Genomic DNA, 18,820 nt, shown 5'->3' with positions numbered 1-18,820 from the left:
TTATATCAGTATAACTTACACAAATATAAATATTTAAATAAAGTATTCATTACTAATCGGAAGTGTCATAAGTACCTGTATTTTCCGGATGCACGTGAAGGCAACATACCCCCTCCCCCTCCTCCTCTCCACCTTTGACCAACCAGCGGCGGGGAATCAGCTGATGTTTGTCACATGACCTCCGTTGTGCAGCTAGCATAACATGTTGAGAAGAGCTTTGCTTCGTGGGCTAAACTAACTGGGGTTCCGTCAGAGGAATTAGTAAGTTATGGCGTTTTTGCTTCACTGGAAAATGTCTAAGTATGTTATATGTGTAGACAGAGCTTCCCCGACTGACGTTTACGGAAGTGAGGTTTAAGTTAAGACACGAGGAGCTAATGTCAGGCAGACTTGAGGGTTAGCTGTCAAATCAAATGGAAGCCGAAAGGCAATTACGAGACGGGTCAGCCTCTGAAAGTGTAATTGAGAAACCAGAGTTTCGTTTTTTAACCAGTCGAGTTTCATTTCGGGTCTTTTTTTATGGTCATGTTATGGTTTGTTTGCATTGATAAAGTCTCACCTCTGTTGGGTGCAGATTCTGGAGATAATACGGGGGATTTTTTCTTTTCTTTTATTTCTGTCTTGTTTAAACACGTTTCTAAAAGCATGAACTCAAAACGGTGTTGCTGAAATAACATTCCCCCCAACTCCTGTACAATTTGAACACAACAGCAAACCAGCTAAATCACACTAAAACTGTATTTTGTCACTAGTCTCAGTTTCTCTCTCAATATAATCTTACTGTTTATCAAAAATAGATGTAAAATATTGCAAAACAAACAAACAAAACCTGACTTCCAATATTCAGAATGCTTCCTTTAAATCCTTGACAAGTGTGACTTTCAAAAATATTCATTTATCCACTTCGACTTTTTCACATTTTGTCACACTGCAACAAACTCATCTTGCTCTTGATAAGCTGGTTTGATTCACAGATTAGGTGAGTCAAAGGACCCCAGAGCAGAAACGATGTGCGAAATGCTGCATGTGCATCAAAGCATATTAATAACTCAGAACAGTCAAGCCATAAATGCAGTTGAACATCTGTGAACAGACACTCTCCAGTGAAAATACACATGCAGGCACAAATTCTAGATGTTTTATGAGAAAAACCTTCAGCATCATAGACTTATTTGTGTATTACACCATGTATAATGTGAAATATCAGTTTAAAAAGCTTCTCTTTGTTTTTGCATAAACTCCTGATTTGTTTCTGCGTCAGGTGATGAAAGGTCAAAGGTGCTGCTCGGCATGACTCCCCGGGTGTGATGTCCGAGCCGAGAACCGTCACGGCGGAGGCCGCCGTGTATCCCTTTGGCCGTGAAGCCGAGGCCTCGTGCCGCGACCTCTTTGAGCGCTTCAAGAGGTGCCTGCAGCACGGAGAGTGGCAGCTGGCGAGCGCCTGTGTTCCCCAGCTGGTCAGCTCTCAGGGGGAACTCTCCGAAAAAGTGCGAAAGATAATCAGAGCCATCATCTGCCACCCTTACGGCTTAAAGTGAGTCGCCTGGAGGATTAAAACAGCATTGAGTCCAAATATGCTACAGATGCTGCATCAAAAGACTTGTTTTTTTTCCCCCATTAATTCAGATTAAACATTGTGTTTTAGGTCAGTTGGGATCACCAGAATTGTTAGTTTTTTGCTAAACACCAGAATAGAGTGAGGTTTTTCTTTTTTTTAATTATGTTTATGGCTTTTTTTTTTAGTTCTCGAACATTGTTGTTTCTTCAGTGATGTCAGCATCATGCAGAATTGACCAGGGGCACTTCACCAATCAGATGTTAGCTCGAGGAAAGCCAGGAATAAAGCCTGTCACAGTAACATATTTGCTGGACGATAAATTGTCCCAGTAGTTATTGCGATAAACGATAATATTGTTGGCTTAGAGTATATTTACAAATATATTATTACATATTTTAAATAAAACGGAAATAAAAAAAACACAACTGAAACCATGAATAAAATGGATCATAAAGTCTCTGTGGACAAAATTGCCCTTCAAAAAATATCAATCATCAAAAGTGAAATCATCGAGCTCATTTTAATTTATCATGTGATTAACTGACTAATTGCTTATTGTGACAAGTTTGAACTTTAACCTCCTGACAGTGACTGCTGAGCATCAAGTTAGCTATAATTTGGTGTCGATGACAATAAAGTCCATGTGTGAACAAACATCTCAGCTTTCTTGAAAGTCTTTGGGTAGAACTACAAATGTATGTGTGTGAAGAACAGAACATATTCAATTTAAAAAATCTAAATTCTTCCTTATCTTCCATTAAGCAAATGGAGATATTTCTTAATTCTATCTGGCCTGACACAAGAAAAATTTTGTCTTATTTAATGCCCGATTTAAGAAAAAATGTTTTCTTCTTATGCAGTGCTTGATGATTTCTGGTTTCAGCAGTATACATATATATATCTTGATTGTTCTTGCTGAATTGTGGAAATTTTGTAGATGGGGTTCTGCTGGCAGTCCGCACAAACTTGCCTGGTTCTGGCTGCAGGTCTTGGAGAGATGGACTCAAGATCAGGTAAACCTGCGAAACTCCGAAACATTTAACGTCTGCCTTTTCGTTGACGCCGTTGGTTTTAGTAGCAACCTTGCAACGTAAAAACCGAGTCTCAGCTTTGCGGCTTCCTTCTTCAGGTTCCTCCTCACGTCAAACGCGAGCTGGAGTTTCTGCTCCTCCTGGAGGAACTGGGGTCAGAGGGCATACAGGAGGCTGATCTCAAGGTTTTCTTCTTACATCCTAGCTATAAATGTGCAAAGTAAAAAAAAAAAAAGAAAAGACATGGATCTAACAATGAAAATAAACGCTCACCTGTGGTTTGGCTTTTGGCAGGAATTGCATCAGGCTTTTTTGGCATCCCAGTCGGAGGAACAGGCATCCCTTGCTGCTGTTGAGTCTTGCCTTCAGACTCTACTGGAGAAGAAGAAACCAAGACTTGCCCAGACTTTGGCCCATTTCATACAGGTAAAATCAAAGTTTAGGCTTTGTATTTGCAGTCTTTAGATTAGTTGACTGCATAACATTTGTAACACAGGATTTTGCAGACTAAACCACAGGATAAATTCAATATGTTGCTTTTGATGAGTGGAGGTAAGCTTTAAGCACAAAAAGAGAAAATGGGGAATTGGAAGTTGATTGTTAAACACAGTTTTCACTCAAACTAGCCAAAATATGTGCTTCATAAATGTCACTTTTCAACTGTCCTTTCCATATCTGGCAGAGAATATTCATAGAATCGCACATTTTTTATTTTATCCAAATTTATTGAATTAAACCAATATATAGAAACCTGACACAACTCCATTTTGTTTATATTTTGCGAGGAAGAAAGTTGCGCTCATGTCTTTTTCTGTGGTTCTTGGTACAGTGCCCCCACAGGCGAGGAGGTGAACAGGTTTTTCAATTGGTTTGGGTTGTTTTACGCAGATGCAAACACAACCGAGTCTACCGGACTATCGGGTGTGAAAACACCCTAAGTGAACAACCACAGACGATAGATTTAAGATCGTGATCAGATATCTTCTCACGACTGTTTCACTGTGAGAGAGTTTGACTCAGAGAGCTCATCACCTTACAGTGTTAACGTGGGTTAACAGCACCAGGAGAGAGCCAAAGCTCTGTTCTTTTTAATGCTTGGCCTTCATGAAACAGTGGCAGGAAGAAAGCACTTGTTGAAGAAAAACCTCAAGAAATCCAATTTAAAGTTTGTCACTTGGAGGGGAAACCATAACCTGTGAAAGAAGGAAGTTGGGTGAGATGAGGCCAAAGTTGAAGTTTCTTGTTCTGGATTCAAAATACCAGGTGTGATTAAAAAAAAACCCAAAAAATGCAACATTGCACATCACACCTAAATGCCTCCTCAACATTTTTCAAAATGGTTCTTTCATGATCTTGTAACCTAGATACAGAGCAGTCCTGAAAGAGGCAGCAAAAGATTTAAGATTGTGGTGGGAAGTTTGCATCTGATTGGGACAAGACTAGACTTCCTGTCAGAGCTACACTGACATGCTTTAGTCTGAAGCATATTTCATTTATTTCATTAGGACAGTGCACATTAGTCAGCAATACAGTAATTTATAATTACTGTAATGTTATTATAAATCATATTATAATGTAATCACAATGAAAGACTACATAGGTGCTTTGCTGTCAGCCATGTTCTTTTGTAGCAGTGGCCCAGTCAAAGTCAGAAAAGTTAAGAAAACTGCAGGTATGGATTTCCATGGATCCTTTTCCCATTCATGTTTTTTCTTTTATTTATATATGCAAAAAATGTTGCCAGCAGTTTGTTCTTGCTCTTTATTGTTATTCTATGTACGGTATGTTTTGTTTTATCTCTTAAAATCACAATGAAATACACTGAAGCTTGTGGGTTTAGCATAAACATTTTAAAGGGGGTGAGTACCTCATCAAGACTTGAGGTATTTTCAGAATACGTCAGCGATCAAAAGGTGTTCCTGCTGGTAAACTCTCCCAAAGCAGCCATTCTTCCACCACTGTGTTCAACGGTGTAACATACATATCTAATTAATCGTTTTCCTCCCGTCTGCTGCAGGATCAGTCGAGCAACGGAGGCCGGGCCCTGCAGCACAAATTCATCCAGCACCTTATGAGGAAGCTGGGAAGCCCCGAGCGGAGCCCGGAGAGGGAGGAGCAGTGGGTGGAGGAGATCTTCTCCGTCCTGGCTCTCATGCCGGGAAGCTCGGACCGAGGCACGCCGCAGCTGGAGACGCTGTGCGAAGCGCTGTGGTCGGCCCGAGGAGGCCCTCTGCGGGAGGAGAGGGTCCTCGGCTGCTTGCTGCGGCCTCGATGCGACGCGCTCGTCTCGGTGTACTGCTCCACTGCCCGGCGGCTGCAGAGAGACCACCTGCTGAGAAATGCGCCTGAAACACAAGGTGGGGCGTGAGGCATGGAGCGAGAAGCGTTTACGCCGAGCTTAAAACTGAGCAAATTGGAATTCCGTAAATAAATTGGTTTAATTGAATCGGGATAATTTCCAAAAGTTTTTAGTTAAGTTTTGGTGCTAGGATGAGGTGGATTTTTTCAGCCATCTTGAAATCAGTGTACTTCTTGAAGCTGTGACTCTTATTTCCCATCGCACCAGTCACGTGATCAACAAACGCATGTTACTACTGGTGGGAATGACAAAGAAGACAACAGGATGTTGGAGGATGTTCATTTCTTTTTTTTTTAATCACTAATCGTGCGAACAAATGTATTCAAGTGTGATTTTAACTGCATTTGGTATTTAAATGCAACGGCACAAAACTGTGTTTTATTTTTGACATTAGTGGAATATCAACAAAATTTTGCGCACATTTATAATGGAAACGCAGTTTCTGACAGATAACCGAATATTATTTAACCGGACTGATATAAAAAAAAAACCTTACCAAAAGCAAGTTGATAAATGAATGAATTATCCTCTCTATTCCTCTAATCAGCCTCATGTATGGAAAGAAAATATGCTTTTACTTAAACTTTGTTTTTTTACCCACCAATTGTGTTCTTTAAAATGGCAGACGGCTTGGTTATGTTTTGAAAAAACAGAATTGACTTGATTAAATTAGACTTCCTTCTGCTCACATCATGAGCTTAGATGATTATTATGATCATGTTTCTCTCAAGTCCCATGATTCTTGGTCAAGCGACTCCCAGTCTCGCCTCATTTGTAAATATTATTTCAAATTAAAGTTCCCTCTTAGAAAAAAAAGAATACTTCCTGTACAGCTGAAGTAAACAAACCACCTTGATAAACGTTGATGTAATGTTTTAGGTAAGACTGCTTTCCAAAATGATTCGCACATTTGGAGCTTTTCCTCCTTTTGCCACGATGAAATTATGAATTTTAGTGCATTCCATTGGGATTTTATATCACAGTTCAACACAAAGTAACACAAAATTCTGAAGTTGAAAGAAAAAAGACGTGCTTTCATAACGTGTGTCGTATACACGCATTTAGCCCGCTTTGCCTTGAGAGACTGACTTTACATTGCAACCGTATTGGTGATTTGTTTTTTTTCTTTTGCTTCTTTCTGACTATTTTCAAAGAATTTTGCAATTTCTTTTCTCATTAAACCCCTTCCAAAGTGTACAGAAGAAGAAAACATAACAAGCAGACACAAACACTTTTATTCTTTAAAGGATTTAAAAAGCTGAGTATAAGCAGACACTGACATAACTCATAACCTCAGACTCATTTCTGTAAATGCGACTTTCAGCGTTTACGATAAACACAATTAGCAGGAAAAATTCTGTTGATTAGATGTTTTTCACTGATCAATTGCTTCAACAGATACGGTTGAAGAGAGTATTTAGATTGTTGGAAGACCCCAAATTTGCTGTAAAAAGCCCACCTAACGTTTCCATTTTTCCGATTCCCTAATTGTGTCCACGCTTTCTGCACTGCAGACTGGAACAGTCTGACTTCTCGTTCAGTCTGGATCTGGACTTTGAAAAAGGCTTGAACTGTAGAAACAGGCCTAAGATGTGATTTCCTTGACGACGGATTTCGTGTGATTTTATTTGACCAACCCGTTCCCAGACAAAGCCACATGACTGAATGAGTCAGTTCCTTTTCTGATGTGTTTGTGTGGGAAGGTAATGCTTGATCATCTCAAAAGTTATGACCACAACTATTTTGGCCACTATAGTAAATATGTTTAAGAGAAAAAACTCAGTTTGGACATTTATACCATTTTCTGAATTTAAAGAACAAAAGAAGACCTCGTGCTAAAAATAGGAGACAGTTGAAGCTTTAAAATAGGTTTCCTTTTAGCAGTGCCAGGGACGAGAAGTAGATTTCTTCTTTTCCCCTTTTTAATCACACTTCTGGTTTTGCAGCCTTACAGCTTTGCCACATACATATAATGTAAAACTCGTATTGCCCACCATTCATGTTCACAGTGGGTTTTATTTTGCGATGAAGCAGCAGCAGCAGAAGAAAAGAGGAAGAACGCCCTCTTAGTGTTAAAAGCTGCACCACTATATAATTTAGTGCCACTCCAAACAGAGAAGTGCCCAATGAGGAAACTCCATTGGCTGACCTTTGCAGTGCAACTTCAATGAAACTAAGACATTTATTTATTTTTTTACATTTTTAGCTTTTATTAAGCTAAAGCGCTGTTATAATCAAATGAAAATATTAAAATTGTAATTCAAACATTCTAATTTTCCCTTTTTCGTCTGTCCCCCTTTTTAGTGGACCTACCTGAAGCCGAGAAGCTCGCCCTCAGCTTGTGTAGCCAAAACGATCGTCCTTCTGCTTGGAGGACCATCTTCTTTGAGTGCCTTAGTAGCGGGAAGCATTTCCTCGAGCAGGTTTTGGTAAGACGCCAGTTTGGTAAATCAAGAAAGGGATTCATTTCTCATTTCAAAAGGACGATGTGAAGTTGATTTGAGAGTGTACGTGATTGAATTGAGCCATGCGACACGAGACCGTTTCTGTCCTGAAGGTCACGGGGCTCGACCTGATGAAACACGAGGAGCACGGCGCGCTGAAGGATTTGCTGCAGCTGGAGTTTCGGCCTCTGTCTCGTCTGCTGCTGCTGCTGGGATGGAGTCAGTGCCGCAGCCTCGACGCTGCTCAAACGCTTGTGCACATCCTTCACAAGGAGCAGGTGAAAACCAACGCAAACCACACCCACTTTATTCTGTCCGACCGTTTAGAAGCGTGACCGCTTTTCTTTTATGGTTTTCGAATTTCAAGTAGCATTGCAATACTACTGCTGTCGCAAAAATCGAACATGTTGACCATTACAATTGTAACAATGCTAAGCAATGAAGCAATTAATAGCATGATACACTAAAAGTTGCATTGAAAGTCAATTGAAAGTGTCAACTTTGTGTTATTTGGTTAAAAAAATGACACTTAATGTAAAGTGGAACTAAAACTTACACTAAAAGTCCATTAAGTTTGCATTAAAAGTGTCATTATTTACTGAATGACACTTAATAATAAAAGTCATAACCATTCATCTTCATAACTGGTGCTTTATTATATTTATGAGTGTCATGTCAGTCGTATGGACACCCTTCAAATAAAGTGTTTTTGAAAACTTTAATAAACTTTAACACTCATTGATGCTCAGCCCATGCCTGCTTTCCAACACAAATATGAACTCACTGACCATCATATTTTATGTTTTCCACTTTGTCTCCAAACTGTCTTTAACGCTTTGCGAATGCATTGTTTATGTTTTCAACTCATTTTGTTTTCTCCAGAGTTCAGCCAATGACTTGGTTCTTCAGGACTTCTGTAACCTTCTGTCCTCCCAACTGGGAATTCTTGAGTGGTGCAAAAACAACAACCCGTAAGCACCTTGTTTCTCTTTTTCTAAAATATTCTTATAGACTTTAAATAAAAATTTCATAGGTGATATGCTTGCTGTGTGTGCAGAGGGATATCCAGGGAGGCTCTGCAGACACAGCTGCAGAATCTGGACAATCACTCAGCCCTTCACATTCTGCACTCTTTGACTCCTTTGCCTGAGTACGAAGAACGCAGGATATTAGATCTACTACAACAACTGCCAAATTCACCTCAAACAGGTTTGCGTCGTACATTTTCTTCCCAAGTAAATATCGGCGTCGCATACTGAATTGTCGCTTTGGTTCCTGGTTTGATTTCTTGCAGACAACGCGGTCAGTCAAAGTGCCAGTGTGCAGAGGAACATCGTCCTGTTCCAGGCCTTCTGCGCCATGAAGTATGCAATCTATGCTCTGTGTGTCAACTTCCATAAATACTCGAATTGTGCCGAGTGCGCGCAGCGTCACCAGTCCACAGAAGCTGAAACTGATACAAACAAGGGTTCGGCTTCCTCAGAAGGTAGGAGACTGTCAGTATTTTCACACCTGATTGTCCGGTTCACTCGGTTGGACTGGGAACCAAAATTGGCGACGTTTGTAACATTCTCAGCTGCTGCGGTTCGCTTTCACACGCACCGTGTCAAACGATCCAAACTGTTTGAAAATCCTGTTCTCTCCTTTGCCTGTGGTGGCGCTGCATCAAGAACCACATGAAGGAAACCTCAGAAGAAGACATGTACGCAGCTTTTTCCTTTGCCAAATGTAAGCAAAAATGGAGCAGCGTTCCATTTGGCGGTTGCAGGATTTCACTTTTATCGTTGGTGAAAAACCACAAGCCATTTTTTCCGCTGGATGGATTCGTGTGCTTGTTTTGCTAATATTTACCCAGAATGCTCCGCGACAAACTGCTTTTGGAGCGGTTTCCGGTTCAATTGGCGTTCACATGCATTTGAACAACATAAACATAACTTCAGGTAGCAAACACCAGAAAAAAACGCTGGCGGGAGAGACGGCTCATTGTCTTTTACCAAAGGCAAGAGAGAAATCCTGCATCCGCTAAAAATCTCATGTTAGTCCATTTTTGTTTACGTTTTAGTGTAGTTTCCCTCGGTGGTTCTTGGTGCGGCGCCCCCAGAGGCGAGGGGGGAAACAGGTTTCTCAGAGGGTTTGGTGCAGTATGAAAGTGAATCTCACCAGCTAAAAATGTAACAAATGTAGCAACTTTGGTTCCTAATCAAACTGAGTTTACCGGACTGTCAGGGGTGGAAACACGCTACAAATAAAGATGCGGTTATCCGTGACAGTTTCCATTTCTGTTTTTTTTTTTTTTCTATTTTGAAAAATTGAGCGGTTTAAGTTTGATTAGAACAATGTCTTATTAAAAATGTCCATTTCTCCTGCCCAGGTTGCTATTATATGTTTCAGCACTATTTATCCGAGTGTCAGCTCTACCTGGAGACCGTACCCGCCATGTTCCGCCTGGAGCTCCTGGAGAATATCTTCTCTCTTCTCTTTCTGTCCACCTCTGACTTTGTCCAACACGCACAAAAAGACTCAGAGTCAAATCCGAACACAGGAGAGGAGACACAGTCAGATTGCTCATCGCTTCCAACAGATCAAAATGCGGAAGCGGGGAAATCCAGTTCGGATGAGACCAAAAGCCAGAAGCCGCGTTCCCATGGCGGCCACCTGGACCTGGGCCACTTCCTTCACGGCTGCAGGGGGTTTCTGGTGGACGGCGTAGCGATGGAGGGGTTTTTAAAGCTGCTGAAAGAAGGGCTGGAGGGAATGTGTGTGGTGGGTCAGCAGGAGGGACAGGATGCGGGAAGAGCGCTGCCTCGCGACGCCGAGGCGGCGGCGACTCTCGGCTGCTCTGTGACGGCCGAGACATTTGGAGCCCGTCTGCAGAGGTTGTCGAAGCGCACCGCCGAGGCCCAGTGGAGGCTGCAAATCATCACCAGCAATCAGAGCAGCGCAGACGGTGAGCTTTAAAAGATTTGATTTAACTTCCTGCTGGTTTTCCAGAGATGATAAGTTAATTTCTCATTTGTTGGAGATTAGCTCATTATCTTGAGAAAAGCCTCACAAAATTAATTCAAGAAAATAATCGCGAAATTAACTTATCTTGAGAAAACGAGAAATTAGCTCTTTTTCTCAAGAGCATGGGAAATTATCCCTTTATTTCTCCCAGGATGTCTAAAACCATCGGAAAATTAACTCGTGATCTTGAGAAAACGTCGGGGAATTAACTTGCTTTCTCAAAAGACCATTGGGGAAAAGTATTTTTGAGTACGACTGCTCTTTACTAGGTTTCTGCCTAGGTTTCTTGAGATGAACCTGTTATCTCAGGAATATTTTAATGTTGGTAACCTGGGAGTTCACTGTCAAGCTGCCATCAGCTGACTGCGGAAGCATTAATGGACAATATGCTTGCAGGTTCACAGAACCCCATGCAGATGTCAGCGTGTAGCTCCACTGTCGCTAATCTGGGATGCAGGAAAAGGCCGAGTTTGAGGAAGAGGAGGAAAACGTCGAGACTTGCTGCCGAGAGACAAACCTCAGCAGAGAAACATAACGGAGAAGTTAGCACCAGCGCGTCGGGTAAATCTGAGAAACCGAGTTGGTTGAGACGAATGTCAGCTGGATGTTGGTTCCACAGAGGATTGTCTTGGGGTGAACAGAAATGGAAAACTGCCACGTTTCCTAACTCAGATAAATCCTAAAAATGATTAAGCATTGGGCTGCAACTAACAACTACTTTAGTAATTGGTTAATCTACCTGTAATTCTGACGATTAATCAAGTAATCGGTTAAAGAAAAATTAAGACTAAAAAAATCTGAGAACTTGTCATTTCATCACATAAGTTTATTGTATACAGTATTTTTTTTCTAAATAAGAAAATAAACATTTTATTGCCTAAAATGCGACGACATAACAAAAATACTTAAACCGTTTCTGCTTCACTTAGCATCAGTACAGTGCATGTGGCTCAATATGGGTTAATCATATTTGTAAAACAAATAAAAATACTTTTTTTTTTCATCTTGAATGCAAGATGTGCATATATATAGTCTTTTTTTTTACAGTTTGTCTTAATTATTTCCCTTAGAGTATTTTATTTGTTCAGCAAAGGGCATAATTTTGAGTTTGTAAAAGCCAGTTAATGATTAATCGATTACTAAAGTGGTTTACAATTACTTCAGTGATCGATTGATCCGATTGTTTTATATTTTGTAAGTGAAATCCTCCAGTCTTAGCCTTTTTGGAAGCTAAATGTCTGAATCAAATTTAAACCTGTTCCGTTTTTCCCATCTCTCTGATGCCAGACGGCGGCGGCGGGCCGGCGGCGGGCTGCGCGGAGCTGGAGCTCTGCCCGTGCGGAGGTCCCCACAGCTGGTTGGTGCCCGCTATGTTGTCTCCTCCGGAATCTCTGCTCATGTCCTGCATCCGCCGGGGAAACTTCATGCAGGCACATCAGGTCTCTATCAAATCAGTAGCGCCAGAAAGTGTGTCGCCGTCGCCACAGCAACATGGACTTTTTGTAAGTTGAACTCCTCTCCAGGTGTCGCTAGTGTTCGACCTGGCGGGGGCGCCCTGCTGCGGAGAGCTGGCCTTCATGGAGCGCTACAAAGAAGTCCTGGAGGAGTTGGGACAGGTGGAGCAGAAGATGGAAAGTCAGTCCATGTCTTCCTCCTCGTCTTCCTCCGAGGGTTTGGGGGCGGCGGCCGTTCCTGGCGCCGGGAGGAGTCGGCTCGGCAGCAGCGGTCTGTCGACGCTGCAGGCCATCGGTAGTGCCGCAGCAGCAGGTTTGTCATCTATTGGATCGGGTTTTTCTCTCCCAAGATGTCTAATATGTATCTAGTCGCTGTATTTTAGTGACTTCCTGCTGATTTCCTCCCTGCAGGAGTTGCTTTTTACTCCATCTCAGACATCGCAGACCGTCTCCTCAGCACGCCTGCTCACCCTCTGCCCACCTTGGAGGAAGGTTACTGGCTGAGCCGCTGCTCCTCGGACGCCTCGGGCCTCTTGCACGCGCTGCTCCAGGAGCTGAGCCCGGCCGCCATGGCGGCGTTCGACTTGGCCTGCTGCCACTGCCAGCTCTGGAAGACTTGTCGACAGCTGCTGGACACGGCGGAGCGCCGGCTCGCCGGCAGCCTCGAAGCTCGCGGTACGACGCCTGAATTTTGCAGCGTCAGATGAATGTAGTCACGTCGATTATTTGAGTGAGTTCGGATGTTTTTCATGTTCTTCCTAAGGGACGAGAATTGACCGTAAAGTGCCTCATTCTGAGGGGATCTGTGGGTTTCCCATGGTTTTACAGCAGATCAGCAAGATCCTGAATCCTTCGGCCACTCATAAGCCTTCAGGCAAAGCAGGTGAATGAAAATAGTCAAATGTTATTGGTTGCAACACTTAATGTGGAATAAATCGATTGCATTGATCAATCAAACATTTGTTTTTTGAAGATTTCATATTTTTGGAAAACATTTTATTTAATCACTGATGCACTCCTTGGGTTTCCATAGTTCAGAGTGATGTCAGATTTTTGTTTGACAAATGTCTTTTATCGTCTATTTATTTGGACTTTCAATTCAAGTCAACTTCTAATTGCTGATGGCTAGTCTGAAGGAGCTGATACTCCGTCGTGCAACTCACAGAAGGAATGGCTGAAATAAAAACTTTGTTGTTGAAAATACGCTGCCTTGCACTGTAGTGTCTGAAGGTAAAGCTAAGGTAAGGTCTGATTTCAAGGCGTTAAATTAGGATATGAAATTTCCTTTAAATCATATTTGATACATACAGCATTTTTCTAACAATTGAAGATAAATTTATTGTGCTATAAAACAGTGCAGTATGCCTGGGAAAACAATATCATAACACAATAATAGCAAGCTGTCTGTGTGAAAGCATCATGAATAAAAATGTACAGGTTACAGTATTTCTTTCTTTCTTTCTTCTTTTGTTGTTTTAACAGCGTTTGTTTGTGCTTACAGAGGCCGCCGGGGAAGACCAGGCGTTTTCCAGCCCATTTGGCTGCTGCATCCAGGAAGTGCTGCTCTGTTGCCACCCGACTCTGAGTGAAGAGAGCATCTCCGCCCGGCTCGGTCTGACCCAGCGCCTGGAGAACCCGCTGCAGGTTCTGAGTGCTGCTACAGAGGGAGCAGGTCTGTTGTTGCTGTCAGCTGTGGCCGACTTATTAACATAGAAATAATATACAACAGAAAGAGCCTGTTAGTCAGCTGCTTTTCCATTGTTTTCTAGTCTTTTTGTATGTAAAGTCAGATTCGATTTTCACGAGATGCTGTGTCTCTGCTGGTTATATCTTGGGTGCCAGAGGGCGGTGCGGGCAGCGGTGTTCTGAGCCTGCTGGTGGATCAGGCCAGTCTGAAGCCGGCGGAGCTGGACGCTCACCCTGTGCGCTCCAGCATGAAGCAGCTCCTCCGCTCCCTGGACCAGCTCTGTCCCTTCGAGCCGGACGGAGGCCTGGCCAGGCCGGATTACGTGCGCAGCTTCCTGGACTACGTCAACACACTCGCCTCTGTGTTGGTGAGGAGCCTCCATTCAGAAGGTAAGATTATCTCACTTCCTTCTGCTAGCTGGAGCAACTACTGTTTGTTTTTTTTTTCTTTTTACTCCCGCTTATTTTTCTTCCTTAGACCAAAGCAATCAGGTGAAGCTTGGAAATCCACTCCTGGTTTTGCTTCAAACCCCGTTTCAGCTCGTCTCTCATCTGCTGTTTGACAGACTGGTGTCTCCTGACAGGTACGCTCAGAAATCCCCGACGTAACAAGTGTTTTCATGGAAACCTTTTTGGTCTGGAATGACTGCATTTAGGGGGATTAAAAACAGGATGCAGAGACACAGAATCTTAATAAGGAAGTAAAATGACTATGTAAAACATACCTGGAGTGTTGCTTTGAATCTTTCTTGATGTTTGAGAAATCCTTTAATCCTTTCATTGTTAAAGCTCAGTGAAACGCTGCTAAAAGAAAAAAAATAGTTGCTACAGGGTTACTGGAGGAGCCATGTTGTGATGAGTTTCAGAAAGAGCAGGAGTTTCTTAAAGAGACAGAAGCCCAATTTCAATTTTCAAAGTCAACCTATATAGCATTTTTATAACACCTGAAAGTAACAAAGTTGGAAACGCATAACACTAAAACACATAATTCTGCCAATTTAAGGTGTTTTATGTAACAGATCAGCACAAAGTAGTGTTTAATTGTGACAATAGAAATGCACTGATTGTAGAAAAATTTAAAGCTTGGGTATTTTTTTTCTCTGACTTGTTTTTTGTTTTTTCCTAAATCCCAGAGTTCTGTCGGTGCTGCAGCAGGAGGGTCTGCGGCTGAGCGTCCAGCAGGTCATCGTTCAGAGATGCTGCGACGCCCTGCCCGTGTGGCGCTTGCGTCCAGCAAACGAAATGTCCTCCGGCGACGGCGGGAGAGCAGGCGAAGCCTTCAGCGTCGACAGCTTATCTCTGCTGCTTCAAACGCACTGTGAGAGTTACAAAACCATGCAAACCATGCTGGCGATGGCCGAGCCGCCGGCGGCGGACTGCAGCTCCGAGTCCGAGGCCTCCGCGGACGAGCCGACCTCCTCACCCATCCACCTCTCCACGTCTCCGCCGTCTTCTTCCACCTCGTCTTCTTCCGGCTCGTCGTCTTCCGCCTCGTCTTCCTCAAACACGTTCCTCCTGACAGCCTCAGCGCTGTCTTTCCTGAAGTCCCGCTGCCCCCTGCTGGCCACGCTGGCGTGTTTAACGGCGTGTAAGGGAGAAGCCCCCCGCGCCAAGTCATCGGGATTATCCGGATACTTCCGCAGCGGACGGAAGGAGGTTTTCCTCACCGCTGAGCAGATATCCAGAGAGGCAGACGGCCTCCTCAAGGAGTTCCCCATTCTGAAGGCTTACCTTCACGCCATGGCGGAGCCGGTGCTTGGGATCTCGTTTGGCGAAGGCGAGGAGGGCTCCACCGACCTCGGTGGCGCCATCTGTGGGAAACCACTCATCGGTCTGCTGCTGTGTGGCCCTCAAGAAGAGCTGACCCAGGTTCTGGCTGCCGAGGCTTTTAAAAACGCCGTGCTGACCAAAGACGTGGGCCGAGCCCTCACCCTGCTGGAGCTGTACGGGCAGGGAGGCAGCCAGCAGGGGGAGCTAAAGGACCGCCTGCTGGTCTGTGCCGCTTTAGAAGGTATTTTTTTATTTTTTTACTTTGAGGCTTTCATGGAATGTTGTATGAAAAAAACATGGCTTAATGTTTTTTGTGAGTCATTTTGTTTAAATTGTTTTTTCAAAATCTATTTTAAAGGATTTTTTTTCTTCTTACAGAGACGTACCAGTCAGGTTTTCCTTTACAAAAGGGTAATAGGGCAATTGTACATAGAAAAGAGAAAATTTGAGATTAATCTAAGAAATTTTGAACCTCAAAAAGTAACATGTTTTAATGCCATATCAGAAATACATTAGAAGATATAAATAAACAAATATTTCAATTCCTCTCTTTCAGTATGAGTGCCTGGAATGCAACAACATAAGTGAAAGAATAATAATACTTCCAACATCAACATGTGTTCAGCCTTTCTGCTCGACTTAGATACAGTGCATAATCGAAAAGCAAAAGACGCTTAATAGGAAATCATTTTTAACAGACCTAAACATGAAAATATTCTTTTTTTGAATAAGTTAATTTTAGTTAACTAACGTAAAAACCAGACACTCCAGATGACGGTGAGGTGTTTTGCCTCCGTCGTGCAGAGGAAGCCGAAGGCGTCGATCATCTGTTCCGGGTTCAGGACGCCAACCTGCGAGCCCGTGTTGCCCTCCAGGCCCTGGAGCGCTGGCCTCTGTCCGCCTGTCTGGAGCTGATCGACTTCTGCCTCAATGACCCCGACACACAAACCTCGCTCAACGCCGACCTGGAGCTCAAGAAGAAGGAACTAAGCATCTACCACTGGGTAACCCCGAACCTCAAACATCCGACTCTACAGCCCGCTTTGTTTTTCTTTTTTTTTTTTCTCCTGCTCAGCCTTTCCAGTCACCATTTGCTTTTAATACGGAGCTCTTTGCAGTCTGTGCGTGTCACAATTAACAGCGTTTATCTTTCAAGGGATTTCAGAGCCATTTACTCCGTCTCATCCCGCCACAGATGATGAATTTGCATCCGTCCTTGCCCGGGAAAACTTGGCAGGAGCTGAGGACGGAATCCAAAGCAAACCCGGAGTCGACGCTGTCGGTGATCCTGGAGGCAAAAGTGGGTGCATTAAACCCGCAACAGTGTAGTTAGCACATCAATGCACTGTCTGTAAGAGTTTAGGTGAAAAATGTAGCCTGGAGAATGAAAACACATGTGTAAAAGGTTTTTAAAAATCTAGATATTAGTCTGTTTTTGTCTCTATTGCAGGAATTTTCTCTTTGCAAGCAGTGGACGGAGCTTTATCCGGTGTCTGACCAGCTGAAGCTGCAGCTGCAGACAGAGCATTTGCTTCATCTGCTGGAGGAGGAACTGACAGATGAGGCTTTTGAGGTCTGGATTAATCACCTTATTAAACATTAGAAGCAAAAAAAGAGCTTTAGACGACAAACATAATTGGTGAGAAACTGAAAAGTATTTTTTATCGGAGAAATCATCTTGGGAGAATCTGCTCTACTTTGTTCAAAAAGGAGAAACCGTCTTTTTAAAGGAGACAGATTCTTGTTTGTAAGATTTAAAGACCATAAACATATCTCCACTCCTAATCAAAAGATTAAACAACCTTCAACATTCATGACCACAACTGTATGCACTCCCTTTAGTTGTCTTTTCTCCTCTTGAAATGTTTCCCCATTTGCGACCGCAGCTACTTGAAAGCATCTCGGACGTTGCCGTTGCCCTCGACGTTTGCGAACATGCCCTGGATCGCCGTCCCGGACTGGCGGCGTGTCACTTCCTGGCTGACTACCTCACCGTCCACTTCCAGAGGCAGGTGTCTCCGGCCCGTCGGCGCCACATCCACGCTCTTCATCTGGGATCAAAGGTTAGTCAGTTCCAGGGCCTTTGCCAACTCTAGGTGTTAAATGATAGTAGCTAGTGGCTTTATAAATGTCCAACTATGAAGACAGTTTGAAGGTTCATTCAAATGTTTTTTTCTAAGACACTGGAAAGGATGTTTACAACATGTTATTAAAATTTAAAACTACATTTTGCAGTCGATAAATTCAATAGTCATTTTTCACCGGATTATTGGTGACACACTTGTAGAGTTTGACAAACTCCGTTATTGTTTCTTGTAAAGACAATAAGTTGGCATATAAATGATCTCCAAGCGTTGCCAGGGATTTTTTTTTTCATTCTGATAAGTGTGTGTGTTGAAAGATAAAATTCGTGCCAGTGTTGCATCATATTTATACCCCAGAGAAACAGAAAGTCATAAATAAGGGGAATGTTCCTAGAAAACTTAGATCAACGTCAAAAAGCAAAGTGTAATTGCAAATAAATAAATAAATACTTTGTTTATGGTTGGGCAGTTCATTTCACACGTCGCTGGCAGGATGCCAGGCATCTGTCTGGGCCTGCATGTCCATGTCTGTTTCCTGAAAACGCAGAACGTACAGCTTGTGCCTATGCTGAGAACTTTCTGGAGTTCTCAGAATGTTCTCAGTATCCTGTTGTGCAGTTTTCCTTCGTTCGTCAGTCTTCTCCTTCCATCCCGTCTTCCATGAATGAACAACTCATTGCCACGAAAACATATTATGAAACTTGTCTGTTCCGAAAGCCTTGTGATTTGCAAGGAGACTATAATCTTTTCCACGTCATCTCCCATAAATCTGTTCCCGTCTCACTTGTTTTGTTTTTAAGTAAATGTAAGTTGACCTTAAATACGTTGATCACAAGTCTTACATTTTGTCGAGGCATCACTATTTAATTGTTTAGTTCTTTTTTCCAAGTCACTTTTCTGTCAGGTAAACGTTTTGAGTGGCGCGCAGCCGCAGACGTCTTCATTGTGTTTGGCGTTTCGAGACGTCTGACGCTACGCTAACTAGCTGCTAATTAGAGAAAAGCCAAAACTGCACTCATGTAAGATTAGCGCTACTTCAGCAAATTTTTACTGAAGGAAAAGTAAAAAGTAGTCGTTCAAGAAATGATTAAAGTGAGAGTCAAAAAGCTTTTGGTAACAAAATCTACTCAATCGATGTGTAACTGGTCAAAACATGGTTAATTTAAAAATGACAAAAACACCCAAAACGGAAAGAAATTCTGGCATTTTAAAAATCTAAATTATTAAGATAAATAACATAATTACAAAAATAACAAAATCATGCAAAAGAATATGAAACATAAATACATTTCTTTCAATATAAAACTTGAAGAAAAAAGTGCTGGTGTGTGTCTGAATGTTTGGCTAGAACAAGTTTGTCCTTCAGTCAGTGAAGTTACTCAAGTAAAAGTAAGAAGTAAAGCGTCGTAAAATTACTCCTAAAAGTAT

The 18,820-nt window shown here is 42.6% G+C and overlaps 1 protein-coding gene across 4 annotated transcripts in view; it reads left to right on the top strand.

The window, feature by feature from the left end:
* The first annotated feature begins 190 nt into the window (after window positions 1-190).
* The window catches only part of zfyve26 (zinc finger, FYVE domain containing 26), a 29,418-nt gene continuing 10,788 nt past the window's right edge, over window positions 191-18,820 (top strand). For all 4 annotated transcript variants that reach the window (XM_055057076.1, XM_055057075.1, XM_055057074.1 and 1 more), the window contains exons 1-25: window positions 191-261; window positions 1,262-1,534; window positions 2,496-2,571; window positions 2,688-2,774; window positions 2,884-3,015; window positions 4,607-4,946; window positions 7,253-7,377; window positions 7,506-7,670; window positions 8,275-8,363; window positions 8,450-8,601; window positions 8,687-8,878; window positions 9,764-10,339; window positions 10,795-10,959; window positions 11,686-11,837; window positions 11,922-12,165; window positions 12,264-12,527; window positions 12,616-12,735; window positions 13,354-13,524; window positions 13,695-13,928; window positions 14,017-14,122; window positions 14,672-15,549; window positions 16,113-16,312; window positions 16,504-16,608; window positions 16,759-16,881; window positions 17,195-17,371. In XM_055057076.1, the coding sequence (XP_054913051.1) occupies window positions 1,308-1,534; window positions 2,496-2,571; window positions 2,688-2,774; window positions 2,884-3,015; window positions 4,607-4,946; window positions 7,253-7,377; window positions 7,506-7,670; window positions 8,275-8,363; window positions 8,450-8,601; window positions 8,687-8,878; window positions 9,764-10,339; window positions 10,795-10,959; window positions 11,686-11,837; window positions 11,922-12,165; window positions 12,264-12,527; window positions 12,616-12,735; window positions 13,354-13,524; window positions 13,695-13,928; window positions 14,017-14,122; window positions 14,672-15,549; window positions 16,113-16,312; window positions 16,504-16,608; window positions 16,759-16,881; window positions 17,195-17,371 (5,100 nt within the window). In that variant the 5' untranslated portion in view covers window positions 191-261; window positions 1,262-1,307. The remainder of the gene's footprint in view (window positions 262-1,261; window positions 1,535-2,495; window positions 2,572-2,687; window positions 2,775-2,883; window positions 3,016-4,606; window positions 4,947-7,252; window positions 7,378-7,505; window positions 7,671-8,274; window positions 8,364-8,449; window positions 8,602-8,686; window positions 8,879-9,763; window positions 10,340-10,794; window positions 10,960-11,685; window positions 11,838-11,921; window positions 12,166-12,263; window positions 12,528-12,615; window positions 12,736-13,353; window positions 13,525-13,694; window positions 13,929-14,016; window positions 14,123-14,671; window positions 15,550-16,112; window positions 16,313-16,503; window positions 16,609-16,758; window positions 16,882-17,194; window positions 17,372-18,820) is intronic.

Source organism: Poeciliopsis prolifica, unplaced genomic scaffold (genome assembly GCF_027474105.1).
Source record: "Poeciliopsis prolifica strain line A6 unplaced genomic scaffold, Auburn_PproV2 SCAFFOLD047, whole genome shotgun sequence".
NCBI lineage: Eukaryota > Metazoa > Chordata > Actinopteri > Cyprinodontiformes > Poeciliidae > Poeciliopsis > Poeciliopsis prolifica.
Note: the sequence above shows the minus strand (reverse complement) of the source record. Positions and strands in the feature narration are given on the sequence as shown.